The sequence below is a fragment of the Brienomyrus brachyistius genome, chromosome 4 (genome assembly GCF_023856365.1).
Source record: "Brienomyrus brachyistius isolate T26 chromosome 4, BBRACH_0.4, whole genome shotgun sequence".
NCBI lineage: Eukaryota > Metazoa > Chordata > Actinopteri > Osteoglossiformes > Mormyridae > Brienomyrus > Brienomyrus brachyistius.
Window position 1 is genome coordinate 13,542,616 of NC_064536.1, and position 17,209 is coordinate 13,559,824.

General features: G+C 46.7%; 1 protein-coding gene across 2 annotated transcripts in view; it reads left to right on the top strand.

Annotated features, from left to right (window-relative positions):
* The window catches only part of LOC125740781 (double-stranded RNA-specific editase B2-like), a 68,309-nt gene extending 54,044 nt beyond the window's left edge, over nt 1-14,265 (top strand). For both annotated transcript variants that reach the window (XM_049012435.1, XM_049012436.1), the window contains exons 4-10: nt 2,327-2,441; nt 6,472-6,640; nt 7,180-7,328; nt 8,631-8,799; nt 11,086-11,267; nt 12,852-13,033; nt 13,712-14,265. In XM_049012435.1, the coding sequence (XP_048868392.1) occupies nt 2,327-2,441; nt 6,472-6,640; nt 7,180-7,328; nt 8,631-8,799; nt 11,086-11,267; nt 12,852-13,033; nt 13,712-13,888 (1,143 nt within the window). In that variant the 3' untranslated portion in view covers nt 13,889-14,265. The remainder of the gene's footprint in view (nt 1-2,326; nt 2,442-6,471; nt 6,641-7,179; nt 7,329-8,630; nt 8,800-11,085; nt 11,268-12,851; nt 13,034-13,711) is intronic.
* Nucleotides 14,266-17,209: the final 2,944 nt, after the last annotated feature.

Here is a 17,209-nt window from a genome sequence, read left to right on the forward strand (position 1 = left end):
TTAACCGAGGAATTAATTCAGGTGTGGTTGTGTCCTGCTAGAAGATAGCCCCTTGTGCCAGGCTAGAATGTGTTTGAGAGCCCCATCTGTGTTCTTCGTCTCAGATCAGTTTGTACTCCATCTACAATATTCCCGTTAAATCCGGGTCAGAGTTTGTCCAAGGACAGATCCAACCTGACATTTGCATTTGAGCAAAATATTGACTTTGTTGTGAAAGAAGAGCTGCTGCCCATGATGTCTGGCTTCTAACATTACCCTAGAAATTAAGTCTGGGGTCTCCAGGGTTACCCCAGCAATACAAACCTATTTTCAGAGTCACTTAAGAAATGAGTACACAGTAGTTCACGGTCACTTTAGAAATAAACACTGAAATGTTCAGAGTCATTTTAGAAATAAACACTGAGAGGGAGTCACTTTAGAAATAAACACTGAAAGGGTCAGAGTTATTTTAGAAACAATCACTGAGTGGGAGTCACTTTAGAGATACACATAGAGTGGGAGTTACTTTAAAAATACACACTGAGTGGGAGTCACTTTAAAAATACACTGAGTGGGAGTCACTTTAGAGATACACACTGAGTGGGAGTCACTTTAGAGATACACACTGAGTGGGAGTCACTTTAGAGATACACACTGAGGAGGTCAGAGTCACTTTAGAAATATACACTGAGAGGGAGTCACTTTAAAAATACCCACTGAGTGGGAGTCACTTTAAAAATACACACTGAGTGGGAGTCACTTTGGAAATACACACTGAGGGGGTCAAAGTCACTTTAGAAATAAACACTGGGAGGGAGTTACTTTAAAAATACACACTGAGTGGGAGTCACTTTAGAAATAAACTGAGTGGGAGTCGCTTTAGAGATACACACTGAGTGGGAGTCACTTTAGAGATACACACTGAGGGGTCAGAGTCACTTTAGAAATAAACACTGAGAGGGTCAGAGTCACTTTAGAAATACACACTGAGTGGGAGTCACTTTATAAATAAACACTAGGGTTCAGGGTCACTTTAGAAATAAACACTTAGGGGGTCAGAGTCACTTTAGAAATAAACACTGAAAGAGTGAGTCACTTTAGAAATACACACTGAGTGGGAGTCACTTTAGAAATAAACACTGTAGGGTTCAGGGTCACTTTAGAAATAAACACTCAGGGGTTTAAAAGCAATTTGGCAATGAACACAGAATAACCTTAGAAATTAACACAAAGTTTCTAACCCCTGGAGGTTGTCATTTTCTGTCTGACCTGTATGTGGATTGAATTTCATTTTCTTTCCCTTCCCTACATTATTAAAAAGCAGAACAACAAATATGTACATAAGCTGCAGGGGCTCACACAGCTCCACCGTGAGTGACCAATCACGCGGCAGTGCTCCTTCCCCATGACAGGCCGGGGAAGGTGCCACCTCTGCCGAATTGCCTTCCACTTAACGGACATCCAAACGAAACAAAGGACAGCGGCTGACACCTGGCGGAAAAGTCTTGGCCCGTCACACCAAACGCTGCCCAAAATGCTGCATTGAACATCTGAGTGAAATTCTGCCTCTCAGGCAAACTCATACAAACGCATAGACAGTGAGGACAGACGAGTCTCTGCATGCGTCGTTAAGAAAACAGACTTGCCTGGGAGATGGAGGGGAATCTCGGCCCACATGATGGTCACATGACAGTACCGTGCCGGTCGTTAGCGAGACCAGATCCTGATTCACGTTCAGATTCATCGTCGCATCACAGTTTGCGCAACGTAGAAAGTGAGTGAAGTGCTTATGCTTCGAGCTCCATGCAGTGAGGCGCAGTAGGAGTACCCAGGAGTACACATTAATGATGTAATCTGACAAATGAGTAGGAATAGAAAATGCATATCAGTAGGATGTAGAAGAGATACTGGTACTTACGCAACCTGCTATCTTTTTACTGTTTCCATTTAAGAGATTTGTGTGCATCAGAAGCGTGGCTCAGTCTAGGACAGGGGTCACAAACTCCAGTCCTGGGGGGCCGGAGCCCCGTGTAGCTTAGCTCTCTCCCCGTTCCACCACAAATGATTCAGCTCAAGAGCGACGTGGAAATTAGCACAAGGAGGCGAATCAGGTGTGTTAAATGAGGGGGAACCCAAAAATGTGCAGGGCTGCGGCCCCCCAGGACTGGAGTTTGACGCACCTGGTCTTGGACATACAAATGCTCATAAAGTGGATGTAAAGGGAGCAGCTGATCCTGCAGGGGGTGGGGGGGGATGGGGTGGGCTGAACACGGACAGACTGAGGGGGGGAGGGGGTGTGAGTGTATGATGAGGAGCGGAGGAGTAAACGGCTGATTGTGTCTTGCAGGGCTTTGCCGAGTCAATATTCCACTTGGTGGCAGAGAAATACAGCGAGCTGGCAGACAGCTGCACCCCCTTGCATGCGCCCCACAAAGTCTTGGCAGGCATCGTAATGACCAGAGGTATGGGCTCATTTCATTCACTTTTCCATACAGCCAGAGGCGGCGGGCAGGTTAGGGTCCCCTCCCTCCCCCCACCCCCCACCCCCCCCCCACGAACAGAGGGCGCAATATCTAATAAATATGTGTTTAAATGATCTTTTTAAAACCATGAAGGTGCAAACCACTGCAAAAGCTTTGGACCCTGCTGCACGCATGCAGTCTCTGAACGCTGACCTTTGACCTTGGGGCGTCGAATGACTACATATTTCTCTGCGCGGCCTTGAAACGACATAAATATGAATGAGCGCTTCTAAACGCCACTCATAATTCACGTTTCTCGCCGGCTTTTGTATCTCGGAACATTATTGCAAAGCCTTAATATGGCCTGAGCTTTGTAGCATTTGTGTATCAGTAGGTAACATTATGAATGGCAAGATTGAGTGTAGGCCTTTAAGAAGCTACTTTGTGGCGCACTCTGGCTCTGCTGTATCCATATCAGCCTGGAACAGGGTTTAGCCGTTCCTATAACTGATGCAAGCCTGGGTTTGAGAGCAAGTTAATCCGTGCAGTTTAGCGCAGGCATGGGCAATCTTGCTAATTGGGGAGATTTGTCTTACTTCCATGCAGCTCGGCGGTGTCCTTGAGAATGGCCTTATCGTATGTTTTGGAATCGTCTCGGTTTTGGATGGTGCCCCCCCCCCACTCCTTTGAGAGAGAGAATTGACGGGTCCGCTCTGTCTTCAAACCGGCCAGGCCCGCCTTGATCTAACCCAGTTACTGATGTTCCCCCCGGCGGCCGCCGATTGGTGTGTTTGTTTCGGTAATGGGGGCGTTATCTTCACATGGCCAGCTGCGCGGCTGCCGGCGAACGCGGTGGGCGCCAGAACTCGACGGCATGCAGGGTTCTGAGGAACGGGCGACTGCCCCCCCCCCAGGCTCCTGTGGCTGCTGATGGAATCAAAACGGAGTGATGCATCATGGGAAATAATTCATCTGGGAGATAAGGGCCTGTGCTTGTGCTGAGCTCTTTATCCACAATAAAATGGAATTAAACAGATAAGTTAAATATATAAGTACATAAAATGAAATAGGCCTACTTTAAGATAAAAAATCTGTAATAGATGGTAGAGACAGTGTTATTTCAAGTTAAATAGGCAGTTTTGTTCAGGAATAAATGTGTGTTTTGGCTTAGCTGCTGTCTTAATGTCTGATTTTTTACAATTGAACACCTTATATTTCAAAATGTAGCAATAAATTGGTTTGTGTTCACTGCCTAGCAGTATGAAAGTGTCATAAAACGGCCCCCAGAGAGGTCAGGGAGCCATTATCTCTGGTCTCGTCAGCAGCAAATCAGCGGGGGGACAGAGGACTTCTGCGCTCTCCAGGACATCTCCTGGGTCCCCGACACAGCCTGACTTTCTCCGTGGTTCTCCACTGCTGACCTCCACTTCACTTCCTATCCTGATCTTGTGAGCCAATGAGAAGTCTGCTTTCAGCTACTCTAATCAGCAGCGGCTCTGCTGAATACCAGCCCGGACCCTACCATTTACTCCATTTGAGAGTCTGGTACTGCATTGGGATGTTGCCAAGCCCAGTGGCATTTCTGAGAGCCTCTTTTCCCTTTGTGAGTGACCTGAGAGGTTGACCAATCCGCTCAGTCTCTGCGTCCGAAGCTCCTGCTGGTCTGTTCTCTGTCCAGAGCATCCAGGTTCTGTGTTTTTTAAGGATTGGCCCACACCAGAGCTGCATTATCTCAATTTCATGCAGAATTAAACCACTGGAACGCTTTCAGCTGGCATCCTGTCCCGAGTGTCCCCTGCCTTGTGCCCCTTGTTGCCTGGGATGGGCTCCGGGGCCCCTGCAATGACCTCACTGGATAAATGGTTAGAAGATAGATGGATCGGGTGGAAATTTTCCTCCTGCTCCTCAGCAAGCAACTTAGGAGAAGACGGAAGGAGTTTCTGTTCCATTTGTTGGGCAGATGAATAAAACAGGCAGGGAATATCGAAGGGAGCGCCTTTGTTTATGGCTTTGCTGCGGAAAGGAAATAACAGAGGGGGGTGGCGTTGGCATGGCTTTCAGTGTAGCCCCAGCAATGAATAAATCTTCCAGGCCCAGGCTTGCATCTTGGGGAGGGGGGGTTAGTCTCATTGCGAACTGGCACACTGCTAAAGTCCCATTGATGGATGGTGTTAGCGGGTCTCCCGGAGCAGTGTGCGCGCCCGCTACACCTTCGACTCGGGGCTCGTAACTCATAGTCTGTCACGCAGTTCATTCAGACCACAGGCAGGGGGCCTCGTTAGCACACGTGCATTACTGGGCTGCGGCCCGTGGAACTGCGCGAAAGGCCTAATGCCGCTGTCCCGACTCCTATCATAATGCAGCCTTTGCATTATGAAAAGACATCAAGTGACAGTAAGAAGAATGAGACGAGTTAAATGGAATCAGAAATAGAATCGGAATGGAATGGAAAAGTGGATGGAATCACAATAAGAAAGAATTTTGCTGTTGATTCGTGTGTCTCAGATTACTTGTTTTTCTGAGGTTTCTGCTGTCCTTTGTTCATATCCCGGGAGAGACATCCCTAGAGAGAGTGTCTAATGAAAGGCTTTAGAGGAAACGTATGAGAGACGCTCACCTTTCACCTCAGCGCAGAACCCTCAAAACTGCGACTGCCGCTTGATTTTGACCCCGGGGTGTCAGTTCCAGACAGAGCCTGCAGAAATTAAAGATCATAGGCTACAAAACCCCCCGCAAGGTGCGACAGACTACTGAACATTGAGTTCTGGGAGGAGATAGAAATCCTCACTGGAATTGAACTTGCTTAACAATGCTTGGTCCCACAGGATTTGCAATAAATCCTGCAGAAGTGGGTCTTTGCTTCGCTCATGCTGTGGCCTTTAATGCCAGTCAGAATCCACAAAAGGCCTCTTTCATATGAGTGTCTTACTCGGTGATAGTATATCAAAACCCCGAGACCAGTCCGCCTAAGATAGTTAATCAGCTTAAACCAAAGCAAAGCAAGTGGGTAAAAACTCCATTAAACCACGAGACTTTGGGTAAACAAAACATTGGATTTTTCTCCCTAAACCTTTACGGTATTGAAATATTACACTGTTGGTAGTCTTACAGCGGAACGATTATTTACACACATTTTTTTCCACAGTTACCCTGCAGCTTTAACAAGGATTGAGTCGCCGTTCCTCTCTAAGGGCTGTGTGTCTTCATAAAAACATTAGTCTTCATTAGTGCCCATGTCACTGCCGGACAGAGGTCAGCAGGCTAGATCCTGAAAAGCCTCAGATCTATAGGGCCCAGCTTTCAGAAATACAATTTAATTAATGTCTGACCAACACCTGAGACATCAGGTGAGTTGAGTCACTGTCCAAATAATGACTCCAATAAAGCCACTGAAAGGAGCAGCACACCCAGCCTGGGGAGCAGCCAGTGTCCAGTGTGTAAAAATAAGCTCAACCCCATTTGGCGGCACCTGCTGATATTGCCGCCCTTATAAAAGAGCATGTCGCCTTCTTTGAGTCCCCCCCCCCACGGTATTACTCAGATTATGAGCAAATTGTTGTTCTTGGCGTGATGAGCCTGCAATCATCCACTGAACCCTTTATACTGAACCCTTTATCCAGCCAGGGTCTAATCCAGCTGCTTTTTGCGTCGTGCCAGATCAGTTCCTTCAGGATTGGTGAATCCGCCTGTCCGTCACTTGTTCTGACCTGAGGCGCACAAAGCTGACATACTCACTGTTTATGGTTTAGACTGGCAAAGGGGTTTTTGCCTCAGTCCTGACTCTGTCACTGCCCACCTGGTCTCAGGTACCCACCATAGCCAGTCCATGATTTTGTTGTTCTGTTTCTGTTCTGTTCCAGTCAGTTAGGATGTTACCGCCCCTCTAGTAGGCAACTCCTGTGCTGAAAGCGAACAGTAGGGGGCTCCACTCATTCACAACCCAAGCAGACCTATGAGACGAGGTCCTCACTATATCACCGTATGTCACCACAATGCTTTTTTGGTGTCTTCGCTCCCGTGTACCTCTCAGGATTAGATCTCCGACGGGCCCAGGTGGTAGCCATAGCGACCGGCACAAAGTGCCTCAACGGTGAATACATCAATGACCAGGGGCTCGTGGTGAACGACTGTCACGCCGAAATCGTCGCCCGGAGGGCGTTCCTCCGATTCTTGTACTCGCAGCTAGAGCTCCTTCTCAGGTAAGTCATACGTGCTCCTGAAGCATGTTACCTTTACACATCAGTGTAAATCACTCATTTCCATTTTGAAAGTTCAGCAAAGGTGTGTCAGTTAGAAAATTCATTAAGAGACACTGGCATGAGGATGTCAATCACTCTCTTATCATACACACCCTCGTCTTTCACCAATTTTTTTGTGCGGCCTAATTATTCTTTAATTAAGACTACCACGTTAGGTTAATGAGTCTAATGTAATATATTAATTAACCTACAAAAAAGTGAGGAAATCCAGCCCTTCAGGTGATTACAGGTGAAATTGCAGCAGATATTTGCTACATGGTTTGCAGGACTGACAGAGAGAAGCGGCAATGCGCTACAACTGGACCCAGCCACTTCTGACTGTGTTCTTAGCCACTACGCCCCCTGCCGCTGCTCCTTAGAATGTGCAGTTATCCATCCCAGAGCAAGCGAGCATCACATCTAGTTAAAACCGGCTCGAATAAAATAAGATAAACACTGTACTCATTCTATCTTGTCTGTTATTCTTGTATGCAAAAAAGCAAGCGACAGGAGGACAGGGCCAGATCGATCTTCATGTGGCGCGAGGAGGGCTGCCAGGTCCGGGAGAATGTCATGTTCCATATGTACATCAGCATGTCACCCTGCGGCGATGCCCGGCTCAACTCGCCCTATGAGACCACGGCGGACCGTAAGCAGGGGGTGTATTGGGGGGGGGGGGGTTTGGCTGGGCCAGCTCTCAGTGCAAAACCCCCTCAGTCTGGTGATCTGTCACGAGGGAATACTGCGTTTGCTGCATCGTTCACAAAGCAAAAAGCAGTCATCATCTATGTTCCCCGTTACCACTGCGACTCACCGAGCTGCTCTTGTCATTTCTGTTTTCGTGTTTTCCCCCTTTTTTTTGTGTTTGTTAGCGAGATCTTGACAGATCTCGTATCTTCAGCGCAGCACCGTCTGCATCTTTTCCTGGGGAAAAAAAAAACGAGAAGCCTGTGAATAAGGATGTTTTTGTAAAAGCTGGGCTTTACCTGTCTGGCAGTCACACTTTAAACACATCTTTGAATCGGCGAGGAGGCGTCGGAGATCTTTCCAGTCTCGCTAGAGCATTTGGGACCTAACTTTAGACGCTGAAGGAGCCCAGCACACGTGCGCATTCGGCTGCACAGTCAGCTCAGAACTGCATATGCGTTCACCCATTTATACAGCTGGATACTTTAGTGCAAAAATCCAGGCTGAATTCCAATCTCAGCAATACCCACTGGGATATAACTTCACAACCTTCAGGTCAGAAGTCCAAATGTTAAACCAGCTGGGCTTTACCAATAAGCTTCAGCATGTAGCTCTTCGGGTTTGTTTATCCTGAAGCAGATGAGGTGACCTTCCATCCCAGTATACCTTAGTGACCAGGCTTTGGTGTCCATGGTTGATGTTCAACTCACCCCATTTACTTTGGGTTTTACAGCCTCATTTCCTTCCTCCTCCTCCCCACAGCATTAGCTTACAAATGAGAGCTTTTCCGTTCTGAAGAGCATTTGTTAAATCAGGGGTGTCCGGCCCTGACTCTGAGGGGGCTGGCGCTCTTAGCTTTTGCCTCCAGCTGTACACCGGAGCACTTGACTAAATGAATCACCGCACTAATTGAACTAATTTCGCCTACTCACTCTGCACTGACATTGTTAGCACCCCGTGGCTCTCCAGGATGGAGACGGAGCACCAGAGGTGTATTCTAATATGTAAAAATATGAGTTCCTGAGCCTTAAAGTTGACGTATTTCAATTGAACTAATTTTCAGCCTCGTATGTCGACACAAAATGAAGATCTAATTTGAAATCCTCAGCTTACTGAATCTGGAAAACTATTTGTCAGGGATCAGTACAGGGACATTTGGATGGTGCGTTTTCTCAAGACTGTAGGGCTGAAATGCTGCACCCGGCATTTCTGATTGGACGATGCTCCTGTTCGTCTCCTCATGTCATCCATCCCCGGCCTACAGCGCATCGCCAGCTGCGCCCAATGAGGAGGTGCCGCGCCCATCTGCGGACGAAGGTGGAGTCCGGCGAGGGCACGCTGCCCGGGCGTTCCCGCCAGGCCACCCAAACGTGGGATGGGGTCCTGCAGGGCGAACCTCTCGCCACCATGTCGTGCACCGACAAGATTGCAAGGTAAGCGGACAGGATGTTGGGTGAGGCCAGTGCGGATGTGGATTGGGGTCAAGGAGCAGGCAACTTGACTAGTAACTCGATGACTATGGGCTTTCAAATCCTGGGATATAGATGCAGAATCCTGAAAGAGAGACCACACCGTCTTTTGAAAAATACCGTAAATCCTCTAATCGAAGAGCATGGGCACATTTTCATAATGGGTAGAATGTAACATTCCCTCTGGGGAAGGAATTTTCTAAGTAAATTCTAGGGAAAAATCCAGCACACTGTCCAAACTAACCAAGTGTCTCTCTCCGTGTTGTCACAGGGATGAGCGATGTTTTCGGTACACATGCTGACTGCTTTCCCCCCTCCCACCTCCTGGGGGGTGAAATGGCTCTTTGTTGGAAAAACATTTGGCTCTTTAGTGACATTTCAGCAGTGGAAAGGCTGTAAAATGTATTGATCAAAGGTTTAGCTTTATTAAGGGATTTACCTTTTATTAAAGACTAGTCAGAGCTGATCTCTGTTTAAATAGTGCTTTATTATGAGGGACAGAGGGAATTAGGACAGGGTGTGGAAGGTGTCTGTGGCCCTAGATGGATCAGAGGTGTTAGTATGGTGTGCTTAGCTAGTTGGGAGGCTTTTCGAATCTTCATCTTATAGAAGTAACCCAATAATTCAAAGCGAAAGTCCTAAAATCCTGGTCTAATTAACTTGGGGGAAGTGCATCGTATGAAAACCACGTCAGCCTTTGTGCCACAATGGGTTTGTGTCACCTAGGAACCATTCTGTCCCAGAGATGTGTGACAGGAAAACTTTAATTTTTTTTCTTATTAGTTTTAGTTAAATTTTTATTTGTATTTTAATGGTATATATCAATTTACTTTTTATGTATTTTAGTTTCAGGTAAAGTTTTAGTAAATCTATTTCTAGCAAAATGAGTGTTCCGGGTATTATTAATGGGCATTAAAGACAAGCATGTCAGCTAAATTGTATTATGAAATGGCCACAGAAAGTGCTTTATGTTTGTTTTATTTAATTTGTTAGTTTCAGAAGTGATATTTATCATTTCATTTAGTTGTAGTTTTTTTATGTTATTCTTGTATCTTATTTAGTTTCAGTTTTGTCGCAGTTATAGCTTTGGTTTTCATTAAAGCTAATAACGTGGATGTGAGGTCATTCTCGGCACTGTGAAGCCTGACCGGGCAGCGGAAGCAATGGGCACGAGGCAGGGAACAACCCAGGATGGAGGGCCAGCCCATCGCAGGGCACACTCACACACCATTCACTCTCACATGCACACCTATAGGCAATTTAGCAACTCCAATTAGCCTCTGCATGTTTTTGGACTGTGGGGGGAAACCGGAGTACCCGGAGGAAACCCCACGACGACATGGGGAGAACATGCAAACTCCGCACACATGCGACCCAGGCGGAGACTTGAACCTGGGTCCCAGAGGTGTGAGGCAACAGTGCTAACCACTGCACCACCATTCCGGCCCCACGTTTAAAATTTATGCTTTATAAATTAGGATTTTGCCTTCTTTATCATTTGACTCTCTGCCAGCCCCCTGGAGGACGAGCTCCCCCTTTAAGTCTGGCTCCTCCCAAGGTCTCTTCCTATGAGGGAGTTTCTCCTTGCCACTGTCACCTCTGACTGTCTCTCTGGGGACTTTGAGCAGAGATAATGTAAAGCGCTTTGAGACAATGTAATGTTGTGAAAATACACTATAAAAATACAAATTTATTCTTTTTTCTTTAAACAGTTAATAGGTGAATAAATGTCAGCTGTTTTAGTGGCTATAAAAGAGGATGTTATATAGCTAATTAAATCAGAAACCGTTTTGTATTGTAGGTACAACGTTGTTTAAAAGTTCTGCAAAACCAAACCATAGGTTTAAGCAACGCACAAACTAAGAATTTCATGTAGCCTCACAAAAACTCCACTAGGGGCACAGCTGGCACGTTATCCGATAAGATGTGGTACTCACCAAAGGCAAGATGAATGGTTTTCTGCACAATAGAGTTTGACCATCCAGATTATCTCAGGAATGCAGTTGGCAAGCAGATGGCTCCAAGTGTTCCTGGGTAATGTAGTATGTACGGCCCTTTAATTGAGTTTTATTTTTTCCTACTGATGAATGCAGCACATGTTTGATGCTTTTAGCTATAAATACCCTCTCAAGGGTATAAGTGCTGCCCCCTGTGCAGGTTGAACCTAGATCCATTTTATTAGAAGTAGAGCTCCTTGACTGCCGCACCATCTGCTAGCCTAAATACCCTGAGCTGTGGTTGTCTCCACAGGTGGAATGTTCTCGGCCTGCAGGGGGCGCTGCTCTCCCGTCTGGTGGAGCCAGTGTACCTGCACAGCCTGACGGTGGGCAGCCTACTACACGTAGGCCACCTATCCCGTGCTACGGCTCAGCGTCAGGAGAGGCTTGGTTCCCTGGCTGCCCCGTACCGACGCCACCGGCCCCTTCTCAGCTGTGAGTCACCTGCTCCCCGCACTGCCTCCTGCTTTACCCAGCCTCAGTCCCCTTGGCTGTCAACCCCTGCTGATATTACTTTTGTTTCCATCCTCAGCACTTAATCATTTCACTAAAGCAGTGTTTCCCCATCCAGTCCTTGGGAACCCACATCCAGTCCGTGCTTTTGCTTGCTCCAAACTCCCTGCCAGACAGTCCATGTTTTTTATTCGGGAACTGGGAGGAGCAAAAACGTGGACTGTCTCTGGGTCCCCAAGGCCCGGATAGGGAAACACTGCAGTAAAGCCATTATTCAGCTATACAGCCAATTTATCCCGTGTTCTCACTATCATAGGTACACTTACACTGTACATATCAGCATATGTACACATACACTGTACGTATCGGCACAGACACACTTACACTGTACGTATCAGCATATGTACACGGACACTGTACGTATCAGCATATGTATACGGACACTGTACATATCAGCATAGGCACACTTACACTGTACATATCGGCATAGGCACACATACACTGTACATATCAGCTTAAGCACACTTACACTGTATGTATCAGCACAGACATACTTACACTGTACGTATTATCATAGGTACACTTAAACTATACATATTGGCATAGGCACACTTACACTGTACATATTAGTATAGGCACACTTACACTGTACGTGTCAGCATAAGTACACTTACACTGTATGTATCAGCGCAGACATACTTACACTGTACGTATTATCATAGGTACACTTAAACTGTACATATTGGCATAGGCACACTTACACTGTACGTATTAGTATAGGCACACTTACACTGTACATATTAGTATAGGCACACTTACACTGTACATATTAGTATAGGTACACTTACACTGTACTTATCGGCATAGGCACACTTATACTGTACGTGTCAGCATATGTACACTTACACTGTATGTATCAGCACAGACACACTTACACTGTACTTATCGGCATAGGCACACTTACATTGTACTCTCACCGCCATTGAAATACCCAGCTATCTGAATGATTTTTTTTTTTTTAAATTCAGAGCAATTTTTGTGGACATTAGGCCCCCTTGCAGCAGAGGTGGGGGTTTGGTCACTGCACATGACCTCAGACGCAGATGCGGCCGGGGTGTCTGCCAGCGGCCTCCGCAATCAGAGCACACTCCGTCAGGGGTGACGAGTGCTCAACTGGAGATACGAGTAATTGCATGGCAAGATAATCGCGATTAAAATTTAATTATCATCCTGATGAAGACTATTTAAAAAGCAGCATTAAACAGATTAAAATTGCCCAGTCGTCCGTAATCACACGTTTTTGAATGAGGTAAAAACAACCACAGTAGAAATTAAGTCAATTTTAACCAAACTGTGCCACTCGTGCATAGAAATCAAATGATGCTCCCAGAATAACGAATGTCAAGACAGCAGGTGGCGACGTGGCTCAGGTGCTGTCAGAGATTGTCGTACTTACCATAAAATCTCAACCACTGCTTGGTATTAGCCTTCTTATTAGCCTTTAGCGAGCTTTGGATATTAACGTCTGCTAGCAAGTATTCAAGCTGACATACTCATGTGTCGCAGGTCTTGGCCGCAGCCCCTCCCAGCAGCCGGGGAAGCCTCCAAGCTCCAGCCTGAACTGGACGATCGGAGACACCCAACCGGAGGTGCTGAATGCCTCCAGGGGCACCAGGGCTCCCTCGGGGGCCCCCTCGCGGCTCTGTAAACGGGCCCTGTTCTCCCGCTGGGCGAGGTTGCTCCACAAGGTGAGATCACTGGGTTGCGATCTAAGCTGCCCTGCCCGGCCCAGCCCGGCCCGGCACTCAGGTCCTGGAGCACCAAACCCAGCAGAAAGCAGCACTCAGACTCTGAGTCGAAACAATATAACCAGTCATCCTATTCACCCCCCTCCCAGTGCTCCTACGATACACCCCCAGCCACTGGGATCACTAAACCAAGTATTTTACAGAAAAATAGCAGGTCAACCCATTTCTAGTGACTTGCGGGCCTTTCGCGTGTTAAATCTTAATCTCTGGCTGCTTTGAAGCCTATTATTAGAGTTTATTTTCTTAGCTGGAGCACAGTGTGGCTTTAATTTGCATAATGGAGACATACAGTGCGGGCCGCAGATCCCCGCGGTCGCCAGTGATTCCTGCTTTGTGAGGACGCCTGCCGAAAAGCCGTTTCCCATGGAAAAAACACTCTCTTCGCCCCGCACCGCACACGAGATTAAAGATGCTAATCATTTTCCATTCCTTTACCCATTTACCTTCTTTGTTGCTATGAGGGAAATGTGCTAAGGCAGATAGGCTGTTAATTTGCTGATGAAATTCAAATCGCAGCTGGGGGGAGGGGGGATCATGCAGGTCTGCCGTGTTCTTGCGCTGCTGTGTATTTATTCGCTGATAGCTCGTCGGTTCTCTCACTGTGCCTGGTCCCTGCAGCTGCCTGGACCTGGTGCAGGCGCCATAACGGAGCCGCTGGTGTATGGAGAGGCTAAGCAGAGGGCAGGCCTCTACCAGAAGGTCAAGCAGAAGTGGTTCAGGGCCCTACATGAGGCTGGACTCGGGACTTGGGTACGGAAGCCACCAGAGCAGGACCACTTCCTGGTATGCGTGTGAGCAGGGACAGGTAGGGGGTGAAGGTTAACATTCAGCCAAACCCCCCTACTTCTCCTCCGCCGCTGCCATTCTCCCATGAGCTGGTGAAATATGAGCTAAGATGCGTGACAATTACCCGCAATTAGAGAGAAAACAAAGTGCCAACCAGACAAACTGCACAGAATACGGGCTGCAGAGGTGCTCTGAAATGAGACGGTGGAGACGGGGACATTGTGAGACAGACGGACACTGAAAAGAAACTACACATAGAGGCATTGTGAGACGGGCTAACACTGAAATGAAATGACACATAGAGGCATTGTGAGACGGGCTAACACTGAAATGAAATGACACATAGAGGCATTGTGAGACGGGCTAACACTGAAATGAAATGACACATAGAGGCATTGTGAGACGGGCTAACACTGAAATGAAATGACACATAGAGGCATTGTGAGACGGGCTAACACTGAAATGAAATGACACATAGAGGCATTGTGAGACGGGCTAACACTGAAATGAAATGACACATAGAGGCATTGTGAGACGGGCTAACACTGAAATGAAATGACACATAGAGGCATTGTGAGACGGGCTAACACTGAAATGAAATGACACATAGAGGCATTGTGAGACAGGCTAACACTGAAATGAAATGACACATAGAGGCATTGTGAGACGGGCTAACACTGAAATGAAATGACACATAGAGGCATTGTGGAAGAGCCTAACACTGAAATGAAATGACACATAGAGGCATTGTGAGACGGGCTAACACTGAAATGAAATGACACATAGAGGCATTGTGAGACGGGCTAACACTGAAATGAAATGACACATAGAGGCATTGTGAGACGGGCTAACACTGAAAAGAAACTACACATAGAGGCATTGTGAGACGGGCTAACACTGAAATGAAATGACACATAGAGGCATTGTGAGACGGGCTAACACTGAAATGAAATGACACATAGAGGCATTGTGAGACGGGCTAACACTGAAATGAAATGACACATAGAGGCATTGTGAGACGGGCTAACACTGAAATGAAATGACACATAGAGGCATTGTGAGACGGGCTAACACTGAAATGAAATGACACATAGAGGCATTGTGAGACGGGCTAACACTGAAATGAAATGACACATAGAGGCATTGTGAGACGGGCTAACACTGAAAAGAAACTACACATAGAGGCATTGTGAGACGGGCTAACACTGAAATGAAATGACACATAGAGGCATTGTGAGACGGGCTAACACTGAAATGAAATGACACATAGAGGCATTGTGAGACGGGCTAACACTGAAATGAAATGACACATAGAGGCATTGTGAGACGGGCTAACACTGAAATGAAATGACACATAGAGGCATTGTGAGACAGGCTAACACTGAAATGAAATGACACATAGAGGCATTGTGGAAGAGCCTAACACTGAAATGAAATGACACATAGAGGCATTGTGAGACGGGCTAACACTGAAATGAAATGACACATAGAGGCATTGTGAGACGGGCTAACACTGAAATGAAATGACACATAGAGGCATTGTGAGACGGGCTAACACTGAAATGAAATGACACATAGAGGCATTGTGAGACGGGCTAACACTGAAATGAAATGACACATAGAGGCATTGTGAGACGGGCTAACACTGAAATGAAATGACACATAGAGGCATTGTGAGACGGGCTAACACTGAAATGAAATGACACATAGAGGCATTGTGAGACGGGCTAACACTGAAAAGAAACTACACATAGAGGCATTGTGAGACGGGCTAACACTGAAATGAAATGACACATAGAGGCATTGTGAGACGGGCTAACACTGAAATGAAATGACACATAGAGGCATTGTGAGACGGGCTAACACTGAAATGAAATGACACATAGAGGCATTGTGAGACGGGCTAACACTGAAATGAAATGACACATAGAGGCATTGTGAGACAGGCTAACACTGAAATGAAATGACACATAGAGGCATTGTGGAAGAGCCTAACACTGAAATGAAATGACACATAGAGGCATTGTGAGACGGGCTAACACTGAAATGAAATGACACATAGAGGCATTGTGAGACGGGCTAACACTGAAATGAAATGACACATAGAGGCATTGTGAGACGGGCTAACACTGAAATGAAATGACACATAGAGGCATTGTGAGACAGGCTAACACTGAAATGAAATGACACATAGAGGCATTGTGAGACGGGCTAACACTGAAATGAAATGACACATAGAGGCATTGTGAGACGGGCTAACACTGAAATGAAATGACACATAGAGGCATTGTGAGACGGGCTAACACTGAAATGAAATGACACATAGAGGCATTGTGAGACGGGCTAACACTGAAATGAAATGACACATAGAGGCATTGTGAGACGGGCTAACACTGAAATGAAATGACACATAGAGGCATTGTGAGACGGGCTAACACTGAAATGAAATGACACATAGAGGCATTGTGAGACGGGCTAACACTGAAATGAAATGACACATAGAGGCATTATGAAACAGGCTAACACTAACAGGAAACAGACACAGACAGACATTATGAGAGAGGCTGACACTGAACTGAAACAACACACATTGAGGCATTGTGAGACACTGAAATAACGCTGATTAGTAGGCTATTATTGCACTGAACTACTTAGTGCAGGTAGACTAAAGCTGTGCTCAGTCAGCCAAGTGGCATGAAATGTGACATCCTGACATTCAATTTCCCCCCCCCCCAGTCTCACTCAGAAAATAAGGGTAGATCTTTGCACTAAGGAAACAAATTTTGCACCGGCCTTGTATCCAGAACAAAACCCGAGAGTATAAAATCACATCAGCCCGGTGCATTAATGGCGCCATTCAGTGCCCCAAAAGTCGAGCCACATCTTCTGCCGCCGTTGCCTTTCTGTGGTACACCATGATTCTTTAGCAGAGAGCACTCTCGGGATGGCCGTTATTCACGGCCGCCACCCCCGCCCCCCCTGTGCTGCCTCGCCTCTAAAAGATGAGTGGGTCTCCTTAAGCATGGGGCTTATAAAATACCCCGTGTTGGGCGAAGCGAGTGACTCTTTAACGTGCAGATAATGGGTATTACATGACCTGTAACAGCTTTGCCCCGGGCATAACCCGCGAGCCGGCCTACAGCCGGCGCTGGCAGATGGAGGCAGCCATTTTGCAATTGCCGTTAGCAAAGCCTATAAAAGTATACGAAGATTTTAATTACAAACAGTCTCGACGGCGGGAACAGTGTTGTGATACACGGGCAGCACTGCCACCCCCATCCCACCTTAAACTTGGGAGCGGTTACTCTTCCACCTGAAGCCTAAGACGGG